Source organism: Molossus molossus, unplaced genomic scaffold (assembly GCF_014108415.1).
Source record: "Molossus molossus isolate mMolMol1 unplaced genomic scaffold, mMolMol1.p scaffold_m16_p_8, whole genome shotgun sequence".
Lineage (NCBI taxonomy): Eukaryota > Metazoa > Chordata > Mammalia > Chiroptera > Molossidae > Molossus > Molossus molossus.
In genome coordinates, this window is record NW_023425402.1 from 54,984,533 (window position 1) to 55,005,418 (window position 20,886).

At 37.3% G+C, this 20,886-nt stretch overlaps 1 protein-coding gene across 2 annotated transcripts; it reads left to right on the plus strand.

Moving 5' to 3' along the window:
• Positions 1-3,814: 3,814 nt before the first annotated feature.
• On the plus strand, positions 3,815-20,611 carry COQ3 (coenzyme Q3, methyltransferase). 2 transcript variants are annotated; one of them, XM_036248430.1, is made up of 7 exons: positions 3,815-4,016; positions 9,212-9,338; positions 11,403-11,555; positions 13,471-13,570; positions 15,421-15,663; positions 19,155-19,314; positions 20,289-20,611. In XM_036248430.1, the coding sequence occupies exons 1-7, from the start codon at positions 3,908-3,910 to the stop codon at positions 20,501-20,503; spliced, it is 1,107 nt and encodes a 368-aa protein (XP_036104323.1). In that variant the 5' UTR covers positions 3,815-3,907; the 3' UTR covers positions 20,504-20,611. The 2 variants fall into 2 exon arrangements, with proteins under 2 accessions (XP_036104323.1, XP_036104324.1); XM_036248431.1 differs by having other exon boundaries at positions 9,221-9,338.
• The last annotated feature ends 275 nt before the right edge of the window (positions 20,612-20,886 follow it).

Consider the following 20,886-nt stretch of genomic DNA (forward strand, 5'->3'; position numbering starts at 1 on the left):
CTGCCATAATATGCAAGCTTCTTATCATTTAAATCTGTAGATATTTTTTAAAACACAGTCATGGTGTGTGTGATTATTAGTAGACACATTAGTATTATTAGATATATAGGTTTTTCAGATTTTTATGGATAATTTAGAGAATTCATCATTTCCTTGACATGTAATGAAGTATGTTTACCTTGAATGGTAAGATTTTATAAAATAGGGCTTCCATGATTTGGGATGTGAATGCTAAAACTTACACATAAGTTAATTAAATGTATAATTTGATTATGCAGTCTTTTCTAAAATGACACTACCAGAAAATAGATTCAATTTTTGAGACAATCATTGGTCTGGATTGGTTAATAAAAACTGTCTAAGAGGTTCTTTAAAAAACATTTCTAGTGTATTAATCATACTTGTTTTTGTGGAATGGGGGTAAGCCACACCATTAAGAGAATAAAATGTAATTTGGAAGAAGTAATTATAAAATTTGTTTTAGGCCCCAAAATATAAATAAAGATTGGTGTGGAATCTTGGTGTATGTTTTCTGCCATTGTAAAATGACCTTTTTAGCATCTGTTTCTAAAGGTATATACACAATAGGTGAATTTCCCAAACAGTCTATTTTTTAGTGTTTGACTTACTGTTTCTTCAAAGAAGTACATGTTGTATAATTAATTATAGGTGAGGTTTTTAATTTTATCTGGGAATTTTTACATAGGAATTACATAAGTTCCAAAGTCCCTATATTATCATCTTATGGAAAATTTTTCATTTAAACTGAGTTTTTCTTCTCATATAAAAATATTTTAACATACTGAAGTTTCTAAAATAGTGTACTAAGTATATTTTAATGGAAATGGTGATATGTTGGATTGTCCTGGCTCTGATACTTGTTGTATTTTGGGCAAATCAATCATTATGGGCCTTAATTTCTTCATCTGTGTAAGGGTGGAATTAGATTATTTTCAAGATCTTAAACACTTAAAGCTCTTAAGTTCTTTAATATTAAGTAGAATTTGGTTGTAAAGTCTAAACCTAAATGAGAAAATGGGCTTTTTATTAGTCCTAAAGCAACTCGTGCTGTATTATGCAGGTTTGTGTCAGTTTAACATGATATTTATGAATTACATTTATACCATAAAGATTTATCAGGTATAAAGTTGTCCTCTAAACACACATCAGTTAAATCTGCCACATTCTGATTATGGTAAGTTAAAATAAATTTTACTAATCTAGTTACCAATTTACATGAAATTTTGTAAATGTGAAAATTTACCAGTTAAACTGAGTGGATATAGTAAGATATCATTTTAAAGGAATAAAACTGTTGGCAGTAAGGGAGCATGTTACCCTTAACTTGAATGAAAAAAGTTTATGTAAAATTGAATTTTAAAACATAAGATTTTTAGTTTTATAGTAAAATAAATTGTAGACTCTTTTACAACACATTTATGTGTGAGACCATAGTGATGGTCTGGGAGAAAACTCCAACAATGGCTATATACCATACAATAACTTAGTCCTTCCAACACAACTCAGGTTTAAGTGTTGTTGGGTAAGCCTTTTGGTATTTGTAGAGAAAAAATGATATGAGCTAGTTTTGCTTATCTGAGTCACACCAGTAGGTATTCAAGAACCTTTTTTTTCCCCTGTTGGTATCAAGACAAATACTGATTGCCTTTGTTGAACTGAAAATGTGGGAGGGCTCTGAAGCCCAGTGAGGTAGTACATTCAAAGAAAATACATTTAAATAAAACTCTTAGAACTTTAATCATACTTGCATTTTGCTTTTTTTCTTGGATCTGTTACTCCAACAGATACTTACAACACATGCTAATGGTCTTTTAAAAAATATATCTTTATTGTTGAAAGTATAACATGCCCCCCCCCCCCCCATATTGACTTTCCTCTTCCCAATTGCTGCTTTTACTGCACTGTTGTCTGTGTCCATTGGTTATGCATATAAGCTCTTTGGTTTATCTCTTCCTGTACCCCTAACCCCACGCCCCTTCCCTCTGAGATTTGTCAGTCTATTCTCTACTTCTATGTCTCTGGGCCTGTTTTGTTCGACAGCTTATTTTGCTCATTATATTCCACAAATAAGTGAGATCATGTGATACTTATCTTTCTCTGGCTTATTTTGCTTAGCATAATACTCTCCAGGTCCCTCTCCATGTCGTCTCAAAGGGTAAGAGAACTTTCTTTTTTAGGGGGAAGAGGGGGATTAAATGACAGAGATTTAGTCCAAAATAAAAGTGTCGGCATGTTTGGTTTCTCCTGAGGCCTCTCCACTTGGCCTGCAGATGGCCACCTTCTCATCATGTCTTCACATAGTCTTTCCTGTCTGTACTGAGATCTTCCTTACAGAGGCATGGTTCCATTGTGTAAACGTACCACAGATTTTTATTCACTCATCTACTGATGGACACGGGCTGTTTCCAGATCTCAGCTATTGTAAATAGTACTGCTGTGAACATAGGGGTGCATATATTCTTTCTGATTGGTGTTTTATGCTTCTTAGGATATATTCCTGGAAGTGGGATCTCTGGGTCAAATGGCAGTTCAATTTTTAATTTTTTTGTTCAGATAGAGTGGAAGGGAAAGAGAGGAAGAGAGAAACATCTATGTGAAAGGGACACATCGAGTGGCTGCCATCCGCACGACCCAACCAGGGCCGGGGACAAACTGCGACTGAGATACAGTACATGCCCTTAGCGACAACCGAACCGAACCTGCATCTCTCGGGACCGCAGGCCGACACTCTAATCGCTGAGCCAAACCGGCCAGGGTGATATTTTTTTTTTTTCTTTATTTTTTTTTGTGGGGGGGAGAGAAACATTGATGAGAGAGCACACTGATTGACTGCCTCCTGCATGTCCCCCCACTGGGCATGGGGCCCACAACCTGGGCATGTACCCTGATCAGGAATTGAACCAGCGACCTCTTGGTGCATGGGTTGATGCTCAGCCACTGAGCCCCACCAGCCAGGCTTGTTTGATAATTTTTTGATGGTAGCCATTCTGGCAGGTGTGAGGTGATACCTTAGAGTTTTAATTTGCATCTCTCTGATAAATGGTCTTTTATGCAGAGCTTTCTACCATCTTGAGAGAGAAGCTCTGAAGATTTGACTGACTGCTGCAATCGACCCCAAAGAGAAGGTCGATATTTTACTAAGAAGCCATAAGTGAAAAACCATTACTGAGCTACATAAATTTCACTAATTAAAAGAATCCTTTATCAGTCTGACTTTTGAAAATGTAGTGTGTTTTTTTTTACCTTTAATGTTGGAAATGTATTGTTCTTACCCAACCAAGGCTTTTATACATTTAGAGGTAAAATGTTACAAATCACTGTTCTTGCTCTAAATGAAATTTGCCCAGCCTGAGTAATTAATAATCTCCTGCAATATAATATATTCCCTGTCAAGAATATTAACAAGTCACTTGCAGAAAATACTCAATTTATACTTCTGTCCCTCTGACATTTGAGTACCTTGAAAGTGGATACAATTCTTCCTTTAGAGAAGTGCTTCCATGCTTTTATGATTCTAAGACTGTCTAACAGGAGTATAAATGCCCTGTTAAATATGAGCTAGAGCTACAAGAGAATAAAAAACTGGATAACATAGCAGGAAGCAGCATGATTGATGGCTACTTTGGCCATGAAGTTTGAGAAGGTCATATTGGAATAGGCATAATTGAAGGATCTAAGTTTGTTTATAATAGAAATATTCTAGCTTAATGTACAACTTGACACACGTTGAGGGTGAAGAAACTATATATATAAATAAAGTACATAAAATACTAATAGTGCAACTGTGATTTGATTGACTCCTGACCGCAAGAGTGAATCTGGGAACCTTTCTGTTGGGGACATTTTACCGGAGGGACCGGAAGAGAGGTGGACTCTTTCTGTCGCGATGTGGGGAATCCGCAAGCTAAGCTCCTCCAGCAGTCGTTCTTTAGGAGTGTTTAAATCTAGGAGCCGGAGTCCACAGGCTGACTGTTCTCGCTCAATCACGTCGGCGGGTGAGTATACGTGTGCAGGCCCTCCGCAGGAGCCCACCCTGCGGGCCAGCTGTTGTGCGCAGGCGCGGGAGAGGCTGCGGTCTGTCGTTAGGGCTCCGCACTGTCTGGGCTCCGCTGGGAATCAGGGCAGGACCCTTCCCGTCCCTTCCGGCCTCGGCTGTCCTCTTTTCCCAGAGGCCGGGAAAAATAGCTGAGGACGTGCCCTGGCCAAGGACAGCACCGCCCGCGAGCGTCTGCCATAGATCCAACGACTTCTGTCTCAATTTGAGTTCCTTCCGTAGTTAGGAGCGGGCAACTGCTCTGTGCCAGCCAGTCTCAAGGTCGTGTGCTTTCTTCCTTTGCCACAGCGGGAAGGGACGCCAGCTGCTGTCTCCTAGTTATTTTTATTTAAAAAAAATTTTTTTCCCTTTATTGATTTTAGAGAGAGAGGAAGGGAGAGAGAAACATCCATGAGAGGGAACACTGATTGACTGCCTCCTGCATGCCCCCCATTGGGGGTCAGACCCACAACCTGGGCATGTGCCCAGACCTGAATTGAACCCATGGGTCGAGGCTCAACCACTGAGCCACACCAGCGGGTGTCTCCTAGTTATTAATACATAACGTCCTATTTGTGTCTTGTTTGCACTGATCTTGCCTCTTTTCAGAAAAAAAGTTAAGGCAACTATACCACTTTTTTGATTAATAGGTTAATTGAACAGATTGTATGGGCAGAAATTAAGAAAATAACACGCTGTACTTGGTGCTTGTAGAAGACAGTTTGATTATTTTCTCCTAGTGTTAATCAGAAAGTTTAGTTCGTCCTTTAATGAAACTCATTTAATAAATACTGTATGCCAGTCACTGGGAATTTTTAAAAGAACGACAGCTCAAAGGTCTCCAAAAAATGTTAGGATACAACTAAGATTAGGGTGTAATGAGCAAAACAAGAAAAGAAACGTAAAGGCCCACTAATAGAGTTAAGTTGGTGTTCTCATACAGTGAAAAATAGTGTAGCCTATAAAAAGTATGACTAGCCGTGGCCTGGTGGCTCAGTTGGTTGGAGCGAGGGCCCATACACCAAAAAGGTTGGATTCCTGGTCAGGGCATATACTAGGTTGTAGGTTCAATGCCCATTTGGGGCACAAACGGAAAGCAACTGATGGATGTTTCTCTCCCATCTCTCTCTCTTTCTTCCTTCCTCTCTCTCTGAAATTACTAAACATATTCCCGGGTGAGTATTAAAAAAACATTTCAATTACTTGATGATGTTATTCAGTTCCTCTGTATCCTTGTTGATTTTTTGTCTAGTGATACTATCAATTACTGAGGAAGAGGTGTTGAAGTCTCCAACTATAGTTGTAGATTTATTTCTCCTCTCAGTTCTATTTTTGCTTCATGTGTTTTGAAAGTCTGTTCAGTGCATACACATTTAGTGTTGCTTTATCTTCTTGGTGGATTGTTCTTTATATTATATTGTAATGAGCATGGTAATTTTCTTTGCTCTAAGACAGGGTGGGGAACCTCGGGCCTGTGGGCCATATAAGGCCAACAGAGTCATTTGGTTTGGCCCTGCTAAGCAACTGCAGGTGGGACTGGAAATTCAATAAACCTCTGAGCTTTTTTCATAGCAACATAAATTTATATTAAGTGAATCATAATAATAACATAAATTTGGAGGGACAAGCAAGGAATGTCCATTACGGGATAGACAGGACACATATGAGTACTACATGACGGGACAGACACATTCGCATCAGCTGCCAGGGCCTATCTGCCTGTATTGCGGTGACTCAGAGAACAGTCAGTACCAGGCAGGCTGGGAGTGTACATGTTGCAAAAGTGTTAACATGCAGTGGTGAAACTACTGTGATCTGGTGATGAGATTATTCGATGATTCCACAAGATGTTGATGACCTTGCCTCTGATAACTGACGAGGATGTTGTCAACTTCTTTGTTGACACAGACGATAACTCCAATCAAACCTTGATCCACACATCCACAATCAACAATCCTCACAAAAACTGAATCTCAGATGAAGATTAAGGAAATTAGAGTACACAGAAGACCTTAAAAGTAGATGATATGAATGTTGGATGTGTTCTAAATCCAAAATTTAGGATTAGAACAGCAATCAAAGCAAAATAATTGCATCGCTGGTTAACACATACACTGGATAGTTATTGAAACTTAAGTGGTGTGACATCCTACAGATGGCGACTACAACCAAAAGAAAAGTTGATGCAGAGTGTTGATCTTTCCAAGAGAAATGGAAAAATGTTTTTTTTTTTAAGTCAAAGGCATACCTATATGCCTAGTTTGTGGGGATTCATTAGCAAAAATGAAAAAAAAAAGCCAATCTGGAGCATCATTACAACTCAAAACATACTAAACTCAATGAATTGGGAGGCCAAATTCATTTGCTCATGTGGGAGCAAATGCTCCCACAATGCTCTTGTGGGAGTTTGGAATTATAAGCCACTTTCCCTAGGCCTCGTTGTGACAGAGACATCAGTATTCAGATAAGTTATGTAGTGAGCGAGCTAATCACAGGGAAGCTGAGGCCTCATGTAGGGAGTGAGTCTGTGAAAGAGTGCATGGTGGCTGCTGTGGAGTTGTTAGCACCAGACAGAGTAAAATTGTTTCAGTGTTAGTGTGTCTCGGAGAATGGTCTCAGATTGGATTACTGACTTAGCACAAGATATTGAAAAAGCACTGAAGGATTCTGCAGGAGATTTCCAATTTTTTTCTCTGGCTTGTGAGGAGACAACAGACATAACAAATACTGCCTAACTGGCCGTCTTCATTCGTGGGATAACTGCAGAGTTTGACATGCGAGAGGAATTACTGTCACAGGAAGAACTTGTACTGCCACACATGGCACTACAAGAGGCGAAGACTTGAGAGACTTGTTTTATCAGTGAAAAAACTTGAGCTAACATTTGAAAAGTTAAGTGGCCTTACTACAGATGGAGCTCCAGCCATGGTTGGCTTGCAAACAGGATTAATTGCATTTGTCAAGACAGAACTGAGTCGTCTCAGTCTTGATCCAAGTGATTTAATTATACGCCACTGCATCATACACCAAGAAAGTCTCTGTGCACAGTCATTGTGGTTCAAAAATGTGACGTCAACAGTAGTGTCATGCATAAGTCTTGTCAAAAGCAGAGGATTTAACAGCTGCCAGTTTAAGGAGTTACTGAATGAACTCTGGGTAAAGTCAAGCATTTCATGGAGATGAAGGGAAAACCTGTCAGGGAACTCAATGATAGCAAGTGGCTGTGTGATTTAGCGTTCATGGTGGACAGTACCATGTACCTCTCAGAGCTGAACATCAAGCTGCAGGGCCCCAACCAGCTTCTCAGCTCCCTGCTTTCTTTTTTTAATATTTAAAAAAAAAAATGTTTTTTAATTGATTTTTAGAGAGAGAGGAAGGGAGAGGGAGAGAGAGATAGAAACATTGATGACAGAGAACATTGATTGGCCACCTCCTGCATGCCCCCTGCTGGGGATTTGGCCCACAACTTGGGCATGTGCCCTGACCAAGAATCAGACCAGTGACCTCTTGGAGCATGGGTGAACGCTCAACCACTGAGCCACACTTGTCGGGCTCAGCACCTTGCTTTCAAAAGTGAAATCATTTGAAGCTAAATTAAGACTGTGGAAAGGGCAAGTCCAAAGTAATAACACGGTGCATTTCCCCACTCTGGAAGGACAAAAGCCTTTTATGACATTTGAATATGCTAGCAAATGTGCAAAGCTAATTGAGACATATAATGAAAAATTCAAGGATGTGAAAAGTAAACAGTTGGAATTGGACATCTTTGCTACGCCATTCAATGTGGAACCAGTTGATGTGCCTAATAACCTCCAACATGAAACTATTCAGCTGCAAAGTGATAATGAGCTGAAAGCTAGGTACAACAACCTCCCACTGCCTGAGTTCTGTAAATGTACATAAGCAATGATGAATGTCCTACTTTGAGGAGACATGCATTGAAATATGCATCTGTGTGCAAGCAGTTCTTTTCAAAACTTACCATTGCAAAGAGTTAACTGTGCTCCAGACTGACCTATGCAAACCTGGAAAAGCAGTTGCAAGTAGCAACATCATCAATCCCAGCTAACATCACACGCCACACCAAAGAGAAGCAGTTCCAGCCATCACATTAGAGATGAGTTAATTAAATGTTTGACCAAATATAGCAGGCTCATTTTTAAGCTGATAATTTTGTATGGCTTGCTAATGATGTTATAAATATCCAAATGGCCCTTGACAGAAAAAGGTTCCCCACCCCTGCTCTAAGATCTACTTTGTCTAAATGTTATTGAACAATTGAACTTTCTGCAGCAGATTAAGTAGTTCATAAAGAAGTCCCTATGTAAGTTTGAGCATATAGACTAGATGAGTGTTATTTTAAAATGTTTTAAGAGTTTTTTTCTGCCCTGGCCGGTTTGGCTCAGCGGTTAGAGCGTCGGCCTGCGGTCCAGAGAGACCCGGGTTCAGTTCCCGCTAAGGGCATGTACTTCGGTTGCAGTTTGTCCCCGGCCCTGGTTGGTCGTGTGGGTGGCAGCCACTCGATGTGTCCCTTCACGTCGATGTTTCTGTCTCTCTCTCCCTTCCTCTCTATCTGTACAAAAAATGGAAAAATATCCTCGGGTGAGGATAAAATAAATAAATAAATAAATAAAAATAAAACTATAAAAAAAAAAAAAAGAGTTTTTTTCTTCTGTAAAGGGTGTTTAACATATTTATAGCTCCATTTTATGTAGCTAACATGGAAGTGACAGAATTTAAACTAGTTTTGAAAAATAATCTCAGACTTACCCTAGTTTAAAAGGTAATGTAGTTTTTTATATAATGGTTGACACTATTACAGATGTCCCCATCCCCCCTCTTAAAAGGTAATGTGGTTTTAATTTGAGTATCATTTTTGAAAATTTTGTGCAGCATTTTTTAGATTAAAAAACTAATGGCATGAAAAACTTTTACATATGCATTACTTATTTTTACTTATAATTTCAGAAATGTTTGATTTGGGTTAGATGGTAGAATGCAAGACCTTTATTTTATATTTTAGAGTAAAATTCAAAATTAAGGAAAAAAACTTATCAATTATAGTATAAGATTGCTACATAATATACTTTCTTCAAGCACATGTATATTAGGGATTCATACTGTGCTTTCTTTAGACATTTAATTTTTTTTTTTCAGTTTATTTAGAGAATCAGCTCAGTTGGACTCTACAAATTAAACCATGGGTTTTCAGTAAATACAGAATCATGTGGTTAAAATCCTTCAGAATGACTTTTGCCTGCTTGAATACAATGAGAAGTTATAGGTAAGTTTATTCATTACTGTGGTATATATTTACATAATTATGTGAATAATAGTTTTATATTGATTGTGTTTAATAAACCCTGTCAGTGTAAGTATTTTTTACTTCCTCATCATATCCCTATGACAGGACACATATAACACAGTGCTTAAAATTTTAAATGATTTGGGACAACATAAATAGTATGATAAGGTGGATAAATATACATTTTAAGTAGTAGTAAGTAATGTCTTTCTGTATTCTTATTTTATAAACCAGTTTCTAATCTTGTAAAAAATATTGCTTAGGCTTAAGGTATGAGTGCATGATTCTACTTGTAAATGAGCTAGTTCCTTTAAGATTGGGTGTATGTGAAATCATTCTTAGAGTCCAACTGAGCAACCAACTACTGTTATCTAAAGTTAATCCTTGATAACTAATCCTTGGCATGAATCATGGAAAAGAAGGATAATATTCATAAGATAAATATTTTTAAAAAGTGAAATTTAACTCTTAAAAGGATAATAAGTAATCAATATAGAATGTATTCTATATAGCTAAGGAAACCAAAAAACATAGTAAAAATTTAAATGGCATTACCTATTTTAACATACTAACCTTATTCTCTCTTACCCAAGTACTTTCAGAGGATTTTCCTATTATGTACTTTGACATGGAACTTGGTGTAGTTTTCTGTCTGATCACTGTTTAGACCCTGTTTGATCCCACCTGATTTTAAAAAGTGTTTTTAGGTGAATTATATGCTTGTCTGGGCCTTCACCCCCAGATTATTCATTTGATAAATATTTCCTGAGCACCAGCAGTGTTCCAGGAAAAGTTGCTAGTCACTAGGAATAAAATGGTGAGTGAGACAGTCCATGCTTTGCCCTCATAGTGTTCTTGTGCCAGCAGAGAGACAGGACCAAATAACCACATTGCCCCTGAAGAAGTATGAAGTTGTATAGGACTTAATAGGGGATATGACCCAGTTTTGAATCAGAGAAGACTTCTTAGATGACATTCCATTCAAACTAAAAGCTGGAAGAGAGAAGGAATTAAATAGGTGTGTAGAGGAAGGAAGGGGTAATGTGAGAATAAAATTCCAGGAAGACGTAACAGCAAGTACCTGAGGAAGGAGCAAGCATGGTCAGTTCCAAGAACTGAAAGAAGGCCCAGGTGGTTGAAGTGGGAGGATAACGAGAGAAGTGGATTGTTGAGAACAGATTGGAGGTAGATGAGGTAGGAAGGAGGTGTACTAATCAGAAGGCTAGGATAATGATTCAAACAAGAGATGATGGAAGTTTGGACTAGGATGATAGCAGATAGGAGAAAAGAAGATGAAGGCACCTGAGTTCAAATCCTGAATCCTCCACTTCATCTCTCTGAGCTTCCCTTTTCTTATCTGTGTAATAGAGATGATAATAGTAGTGTGTACCTACCTTATAGAGTTGCCAGGAAGATTTAATGAGATGACATATGATATATGTTGAGTTCTTAAATAGTAACGGCATATAGTAAGTGTTCAATAAATGGTTACTGCTACCACTACTGCTACTATTATTATTATTAAATGTGACTCAGAAGGCTAAGTTTTATAGTTTTATTTTCATTGTAACTTACTTTGAAAGCAAATTAATTGTTTTGTCTGTGAATAAAATGTACTTATAAGCAGTTGATTATAAGGGAGCTTGCTTTTGATGCATCAAAAATAAGCAATACAGCCCTGGCCGGTTTGGCTCAGCGGTTAGAGCATCAGCCTGCGGTCCCGAGAGACCCGGGTTCGGTTCCCGCTAAGGGCATGTACCTTGGTTGCAGTTTGTCCCTGGCCCTGGTCGGTCATGCGGGTGGCAGCCACTCGATGTGTCCCTTTCACGTCAATGTTTCTCTCTCTCTCTCTCTCCCTCTCTCTCCCTCCCACTCTACCTGAACAAAAAATGTCCTCGGGTGAGGATAAAAAAAAAAAAATTAAGCAATACATGAATTTATTATCTAGTAAATTGTACATTAGAATATCTTTCTACATAATATACTCATGTTACATTTTTAAAACCAGCAGTTTTTACCTGGCTCTTCATTTTGACCTTTTAGATACCCTTGGACAAGACCGTACAGTACTTCTCGAACCACTGTAGACAGCAGGGAGGTAAAAACCTTCCTGACCCTGGCTCACAGGTGGTGGGATGAGCAAGGAGCATATGCACCTCTTCATTCTATGAACGACTTGAGGGTGCCATTTATTAGGTAACATTCCAGAAATTCTAGGTCTTTTAAAATGCAAGTCTTTTTAATCATCTTCTTTTCAGTTCATTTTTCTCTTGGTTTATACATAGATTCAAAATGCTGTATTTTAAGTTCACTTTAGAAATTAGGGAGATTCTCTTCAATGTCCATTGTTTGAAACCATTAGTTTTTTAATAACATCATCCAGATTCTAGACTGCTTTTGTAAATTAAATTGAAGCATTTTTGGACATCATCTGGTTAATTGGAATTACATCCTTATGAAAAGGAACTAGGGTCCTATGACATCAAGTTCATTTTATAGCAACTCTGACATTTAGGCAGTCCTGATAAAGGGAATACGGCTGAGATAGTTCAATTCAACAAATATTTAATGAGAACTTACCTTGTACAGAGCTTGGGGGCTAGACACTGTAAAAGCTACTAAGACATCATCATTTGAAACATAGTCCATGTACTTCAAGCACTTTTAGTTTGCAATAGCAAACTAAAGGTAAAGGCAAGGGTTCATTAGACTCAGTTTATCAAGAAATTGCTCATTCATTCTTGTGTTTGCTCATTACACATTTTAGAGCAGTGGGCATGGGCATGGCACTATAATAGACACAGAATGTCAGGCTCAGACTACTCCTGAGGAACTTCCTGATTGGTTCACGGGTTCGTCCAGAATCAGTGCAGCACAAATGGAAATGTGATAACTTTTTATTACCACTGAATTTGTGGATCACTGAAACACTAAGGCAGAGAAGAGCAAAGTGTCATTCTTTAGATTAGATCAGTGGTTCTCAAGGTGCAGGCCCTAGACTAGCAGTATCAGTATCACCTGGGAACTTGTTAGAAATGCAGAATTGTGAGGTCTTACCCTGACCACTGGGGGGTGGGGGTGGGGGTGGGGGGTCAGTGAACTGTGTTTTAGCAAACCTTCAGATAATTCTTAAATACTCTCAGCTTGAGAACTCTATTCAAACTACTGTGACACCATCATTTAGACCACTCTAAAGAAGATCTCCCAGGGTAGTGCAGATTATAGTTAGAAGTTTAGATTTTATTCTGAGCATAATTGGAAGCCACCAAAGGGGAATGATATGATCTAAATTATGATGAATTGTAGTTATTTTGGCTGATGTGTGAAGAATGGATTGGATTTTATTTGAAATATGTCCTTTTCTGTATGTTACAACATTCTGAAGTTATCTACTTAATGACTGTCTAGGTTATTCTTAGAAGTCAGTTAATTTTAATGACAATAAAAAGATATTATATATAACAACTTAAAAGTTTAGTTTACAATACTGTTAGGTTTATATCTGTGTGTAAGTGTGTGTGTGTTTGTGTGTGGGCATGCACTTATGTTTGCATATGTGTGGTAAAGTATTACTATGATTATCTTAGAATTAAGTTTACCTGATTTGGATGCCTGTTTACATGATCATGAAAACACCACTAACTAAGAAGACTAAAAGAGATTCAATTTAGAAGGGAATGTAGGCAAATTCTGAAAATAAAGATTTCTAGTGTGCTTCTGCTAAGCCCTGTAAAATAACCTATTTGTTGCAGATATGAAATGGGTGTGACAGTGTAGCCAGTAGGTGACATCATATCTCAAGCAAATAAATTAGGTTAATCTAAATTAGATTATTTTTTAAGTTTTTCTTTAGATTATGACTAAACTAACAATTAAGTCATAATTATTGCTAGATATTTCAAGAGCTTTATTTTGACCCTCCTGCTTTTGATTATTAAAATATCTTGTAAATTAAAGTTACTTAATGCTGAAAATAAAAGATCTGTTGACCCCCCAAAAAATCAATGATCCCTTTTAAAATGAGAGTTTAATATTTCATTGAAAATTGTACACTTTTCAGACTTAATTGATAAAATTAATAATTTTCATATGTTTTGAATTTTTAAAAAAGAGACAATCTTTTAAAAACAATTGCTAATCACCAGCCAGGAAAACCTTTGTTTGGGATGAAGATTCTTGATGTTGGCTGTGGTGGTGGATTGTTAACTGAAGTAAGTGATTTACAAGTTTTCTGTCATTTTTTACTGGGAAAAAAAATAAATTTAAGAAGTGGATTTATGCTGCATATGGTGCATTTAAAAATGCCTGTTCTTAATATTTTTATGATTATGAAAGTAATATATTTTCTTTAAATATATAAAAATTTTAGAAAATTATAGTGAGGGATTTTTTATTTTCACACAAAATGAAGCACTGGTCATTCGAATAGCTTTGGAAATTTTGATGTCTCTTCTATTCCAAGAGATTAGGCAGTTTCCACTGGTTTAGATGCTGCGATAAGCCATCATTTTGCCTTTGCTTGGATATTAAAACCTAACAGAATTTTGCCTGCTTGTAGGGCTCCTCCCTTCTCAGGTGCTTTAGAGTACTTGAAAGAATACTCATTCTCTCTGTGAAGATTTGCGTTAGGGTATAGTAAATTTATGCTCCGCAGCTTTATTTTGTATTCTTCTATCAAAATAGTAACGTCGTTTCAGTGCTGCATCATGATCTGATCTTTGAAAGATATTTTAAACAGTAGTACAGGATATAAATGTAAGTGAAGGTTCAGTGGGATGTGGTAGTGTCAAGGTCCATACCAACAAGTTGAGAGTGAGCCTAAAAGAGAGGCCTTGGATGCATAGCTAGGTTTCCACGTGCACAAAAAGCATGTTCTTCATATGGCAGTGGGCTGGTTTCTCTGATATCAGTTATAAAATTTCAGGAAATAGAAAATATGTGAAAACATATTCCTTAGAATCAAGAATAGGTGGTGTATCAAATTATAAATAAGATTTTACTATGTGTATTTTACAGTCTTTTCAGTGTATTATTACAGATCTTATGTCTCTACAGTTAAAATAATTTGATTTATGCTTTTATTGACTAAAAGTTATAAAATAAATTCTATGCAAGTTTTGATAAATATTAGACTGTGTTTAAAAACTTGATCATTTGGCCCGGCCAGTGTGGCTCAGTGGTTGAGTGTTGACCGATGCACCAAGAGGTCACTGGTTCGATTCCTGGTCAGGGCACATGCCCAGGTTGCGGGCTTGATTCCTAGTGGGTAATGTGCAGGAGGCAGCCAATCTATGTTTCTCTCTCATCCATGTTTCTATCTTTCTCTCCCTCTTCTTTTCTCTCTCTAAAAAACAACAACAACAAAAATGAAACCTTGAGCATTCCATGGGAAGTGATTGAATATAAAAGTTGAAAGAAGACTTAGCTATGAAGAATCATTCCTAGTCAGTCATGGGAAAAGCTATCAAGAAAAAATTGATAATTTGAATAAGAGACAATTTTGCTGGGTTTTTTTTCAGAGTGAACGGAAGGGAGAGGGAGAGGGAGAGAGAAACATGGATGAGAGAGAACATCGATTGGCCGCCTCCTGCATGCCCCCACTGGGGATCAGGCCCACAACCTGGGCATGTGCCCTGACCAGGAATCAAACCAGCGACCTCTTGGTGCATGGGTCAATGCTCAACCACTGAGCCACACTGGCTGGGCCAATTTTGCTGTTTTTACAATATGTAACATTCATTGCATTTTAAATATGTCAATACTGTACTATGTACATGTTGAATATACCTAGAAAATACAGACAGTTTTTTCACTATTCTCAAGTAGTTCTTGATGAATTTTTTGTTGTTGTCATTATTGTTCTCACTTTTAAGTTTTTTTATTATGGAAATTTTCAAAGTGTACACACTAGACAAAATGGTATAATGAACTTCCATGTTCCCATAAACAGTTTCTAATAATTATCCCCTCATGGTTAATCTTGTTGCCTTTTTGATGAGCTTTTTATTGCTAACATTGGTCTATTTTCTTCCTGAGGGTAACAGTTTTTTTATACCATCAGCCTCTAGGGCGGCTTGGGGCTTCAGTTATTGGAATTGATCCTGTGGATGAGAACATAAAGACAGCACAGCACCATAAGTCGTTTGATCCAGTCCTGGATAAGAGGGTAGAGTACAGAGCGTGTTCCCTGGAAGAGATTGTGGAAGAGACTGCAGAAACGTTTGATGCTGTCGTAGCTTCTGAAGTTGTAGAACATGTGCTTGACCTAGAAACATTTATACAGTGCTGCTGTCAAGTGTTAAAAGTAAGATTTACAGAGTTTACTTGTTTGATTTTCTTTTCGGTGTGTATATGTATTCATAGCAACAACTACTTCATAATATTTGAAACCAGGAAGCCAGGACTAGGGGACAGCATCTCTGCTTCAGATTACTGCTGCCTCATCTTGCCCCCAATACCAGGGTTTTCCAGATCCAGTGTCTTGATGTCCAGAGAGCTGGAAAAATGTTAGTGCTGAACATTATAATACAACCAGTAAATTTTTAGTGGTATTTTTCCATAGGTATCGTCTAGATTAAATACCTAATAGACATTGAATGACAATTACTAAGAAATGTGTTTGGATTAATACCTAAAAAATGAATAAAAATCATTATTAGCATAAATTGACTTAGGTAGCATTTGTTAAATACTCTGTATGTGATATGTATAACAGTTTTCAGTTTATAAAAGAATACTTTGCCCTGGCCAGTTTGACTCAATGGTTAGAGCACCGGCCTGCCGATCAAAGGGTCACAGGTTTGATGTCTGGTCAAGGGCACAGACCTGGGTTGCAGATTTGATCCCCGGCTCCAACTGAGGCCTTGCAGGAGGCAACCAATCGATCTCTCTCTCTCTCTCTCTCTCTCCCTCTCCCCCCTCTCTATCTCCCCACCTCCTTCCACTTTATCTAAAAATCAATGGAAAAGTATCCTCAGGTGAGGATTAACAAAAAAGAAAGAAGGAATGAGTACTTCATGCATATGATCTCACTTGATCTGACCTACAACTAGGTTAGGAAAGTAAGGCAGGCATTGTTATGACCTCCTTTGACCAATGAAGATCAAAATTTGAGAAATGTCAAAGGTCGTTTGGTCTTTAAGTTAAAGGTGACTAGGTACTAAAGTGGGGTTTATTTTTTATTAAAAAAATTTTTTTTAATAGATTTTTAGAGAGAGAGAAAGGGAGAGGGGAGAGACATAGAAGCATCAATGAGAGAGAACATCGATTGGCTGCCTCCTGCATGCTCCCTACTGGGGATTTGGCCCACAGCTTGGGCATGTGCCCTGACTGGGAATTGAACTGACGACCTCTTGGTGCATGGATCGACACTCAACCACTGAGCCACATGGGCTGGAACTGAAATGGGATTTAAAGTTACATCTTTTGATTCCAAATCTGATTTTTTCCATTACATTATTATGCTTTTATAATTTGCCACAGACTTAGTCTTCTGAAAGTGATTCCAAATTTTTTAAATAAATTTCCCTATTATTATTATTACTATACTGACTCTGTTGTTTATGTATTAAAGAGTTAACACCCTGAATTCAAGACTAAGAGAATGTGGTGCTTAGCCCTGTGACTGGCACCTCTCACAGACACTAGAGGTTATCAGACAGCCCCTGAGTCAGAGGGAGTGGGCTGTTCCCAACCTCCATCCTTGTCTTCTCACATAAATGAACTTATACGAGGGACCTTGATTGTGTTGTGATGTCATGAATTTATTAAAACATTAAAGCAAATGAATTTATTAAAAAATTAAAGCGTGCACATTTATTAATGAAGCAAGGCAAGCAAACCTATACGTCTGGCTTGTGAAGTGCAGATGGGCTCTCCTCAGACGATCTGTTTTATATACCCTCCTGTCTGTAAATTTTTAAAGAAAATTCCTCTGCTAGATGTCCTGGTACAGATTAACTCGGAAGTCTCTGCTTTTCTTTGTTGCGGCTTTTCCACCATTTATGGGAAGGTAGCTTTATGTTAAATAGTAGGATTAGATAAGACTACACCCTTCTTTCCCCCTCCGCCCTGCTGTCTAAACAACTTCAGGATGATTTGCACTAAGTCCTCTGGGTTCCCCCTCCTCTCCTGCATTCTTCTGTGAGAAGAGCTCTTAACCCTTTGTTCTCAAGATAATGTCCTGCTATATGCGTGGCCTGCCAAACTTCTTGGCTTTAATTTTCCTGCCTCAGTTTCCCTATTCCACTTGTCCCAGAATTTTCCTAGTTTTTCATTGTTTTATAACAACCCTTACCTAAATAGAGCTTTTTAAAAATAGTATTTCTTTTGAATAATTTTAGATTTATAGAAGAGTTGCACAAATAGTACAGTGTTCACATATACACTTCACCCAGTTTCCCCTACTTTTAACAATTTTCCCTCTCGCTCTGTTGAGATATAATGAACACATAAGTGATTCTTAAGAAGGTACTTTAGAATATTGGAGTTTTACAGAAAAAAGTTACAATGTGTGATGAAATAATGTTTAATATTTCAGTTTTTCATGTAAGTGTGCTGGCCATAATTTTAGGGCTTTCTTTTTTCTATTTTTGGTTTGGGATGGTATTTGAGATATATTTTCTCTCTCTCTCCTATATATATATGTACATACAGGGTGGGGCAAAAGTATGTTTATAGTCGTGAGTATGCAAAACACAGAGTTTTTTCTTGTATTATTATTATTATTATTTATTAATTATTGTAGTATTTTCCATACTTAAAGCTGTAAACCTACTTTTACCCTCCCTTGTATAGAGTAATATAATTATTTTGGAGAGAATCTTTGGCATTTTATCCTCACCAGGCTGATTATAGTGTGTAAAAGAGGAAGGAGATGTCCTTGCTATTTGTGGGACTAAATATAGGAAACACTTTAAATACAGTCACTGAAAATTAGCAGACTAAACAGTTTCATAGATGGTTTGGATTTAATCTTTTCATTTTTTAATATTAGTAATTTCCAACCCTTTTCATCTTATGGCACATATAAATTAATTATTAAAAGTCTGCGGCACACCAGAAAATATATTTTTTGCTGATCTGACCAAAAAAGCATAGGTATAATTTTGATTCATTAGCACCAGATGGCTATTGTTGTGTTGGCTGTTGTCACTTTTCTATTTAACAGTCTAAGGGAAAAGAGGTCGGTGCCCTAACTAAATAGTCAGGTATTGCATGTTTTAAAAATTCATGCGACACACCAGTTGAAAATAGCTGCTTAATACTAATGAAATCAATTCAAAACAAAAAAATTTTCAAATCTTAATTACAACGTATTTTTCCAAGTGCAGTTACTGGTGTTGCTCACCTGCACAGGTGTGGAGCTGTGCACTGTGTCGAGCAGGTTAGACTCAGCACTGAAGGAGAAAGCAGGGCTGACGTGTTAAAACAAATCTGGACATGCAATAAGGAAGAGCAGCCTGATCACATTTCTATATTTTTATTATGAAGTATTTGATATGTACAAATAATGTGTATAATATAAATATAAGTCATAGCAATGCATGATTTTAAGAGTTGTAAGCACTGTCGCATCATCTTGGTGAGTGTATCGGTAGTGGACTGCCTTTGGTAATGAATTTCCCAAGATGAAAAAAAATACTATTTTGGTAAATTATATTTTATTCATACTTATGTATCTTAACCGCACTTAAATTATTTGGAAGGAAGGAGGAGGGTGGGGGAAGCCAAGCCTTTACCTAACTGATGCTCCTGACATTTAAATGCTTATTTCTCTTTCTCTATATTTTGTAGCCTGGTGGTTCTTTATTCATTACTACAATCAACAAAACACAGCTATCCTATGCTTTGGGAATTGTTTTTTCAGAGCAAATTGCAGGTATTGTACCCAAAGGTACTCATACCTGGGAGAAGTTTGTTTCACCTGAAAAACTAGAAAGCATTTTGGAATCAAGTAAGCATTAAGAATTTTTCCAATTTTCAAGGCCTCGCTGAACTTTTAATGTACCTGTAATTATTAATCACACAACCTAGCATTTAATTAAATAGGCCACAATTGTTTGGATGTTGGTTTCATCTCCTCAACTAGATCATAAACTCCTTGAAGTGAGGATTAAGTATTAGATACTACTTCTCTCTCACCTGTGGCACCTAACCCAGAGCCGAGCAAGTCATAGGTAATTGGTGAATACCTTTTGAGTGTTTAGTCCTCACTTGTTTAAGGATGAGATACAAATGTCTATTACTTACACATCCTTGGTTTGTCCTGTTGAGGCCCTCCTTGTATCAGCTTATTGTACTTAATATTTTTCCTGATTGTTATACTTATCATGAACATTGGATTTATGTATTGGATTCCTGTCAAGTAATAACATTTATCAATTATTCATTATTTGGCTGTTGGTATTTTTGTTAAGTATTTAGACTCATATGTATCATGATTTTTGTTTATAAAACAGTATATCAATAAACTTGAGTAGAAAGTTTAAAGATTTCTGCAAGTAACCTTGTTGAAAATAGAGTAGAGGAAATATATTAAAGATGCTTTATAGGAACAATCACTTGTTGGCAGGTATGTATTTTCTAAGAACAGCTAATGTTTATTGAGTACTTACAAATTCCAAGCACTGGCTACTTTATACTCATATCTGATTCTGACTACCCTATGATCTATGTTCTGCCTGTGTGAGAAAACTGAAATTCAGAAAGGTGAAGTGACTTGCCCAGGGTCATCTAATAGATGCCAGAGCTGGGATTTGAACCCAAGCAGTAGGCTTTGGAGTTTACTATGCTGCAGTGAAGAATGATCAGCACGTGGTTACAAAGTATTTTTGCCCATTGAGTTAGGAACCCTTTTTTAACACGGAGACTCTTGGCACTTGGAAGGTACATATTTATTAAATCTACTCTTTGTGATATGTTTTTCAGATGGTCTGTCAGTTCAAACTGTGGTAGGAATGATCTACAATCCCTTCTCAGGTCATTGGCACTGGAGTGAAAATACCAGCCTTAACTATGCAGCCCATGCTGTGAAACAGGAACACCTAGCGGAGGCTGAGTTTGTGTTAGAGGACACAGAAGAGCTCCAAGCTAAAGCCTCCAGCAGCCCAGCTGTGCATGAAGAGCTGAAGAAAGGACTGTAGGAATGTGGCTTGAAAGCCCATGTGTACAGATACAAAAAATGTTCAATTTAATTATTGAGAGAGGGTTATGCAGAAAAGAAAGCCAATAAAAGGTCTGAAAACTTTGGATAAAAGTTTTTGTTGTTTCATCTAATAGCTGCTTTCAAGGAATTATTCTTTGGATAAAAAAGTTTTGTCCAGGTATTGTGTGATTTAGGAGTTTAGGTTCCTCAGTCTTTGTTATAAATATGGTATGCATATTTCATTCCATCTTACAGGTTATATATATATATATTTTCAGCATGTATGCACATATATATGTGCTATAATGTGTTTCAAGTGAAAAGAATCTGTATTATCTGTGTTATCCATCTCTGTCACAAGTTTGCTAGCTGGTATTGTTT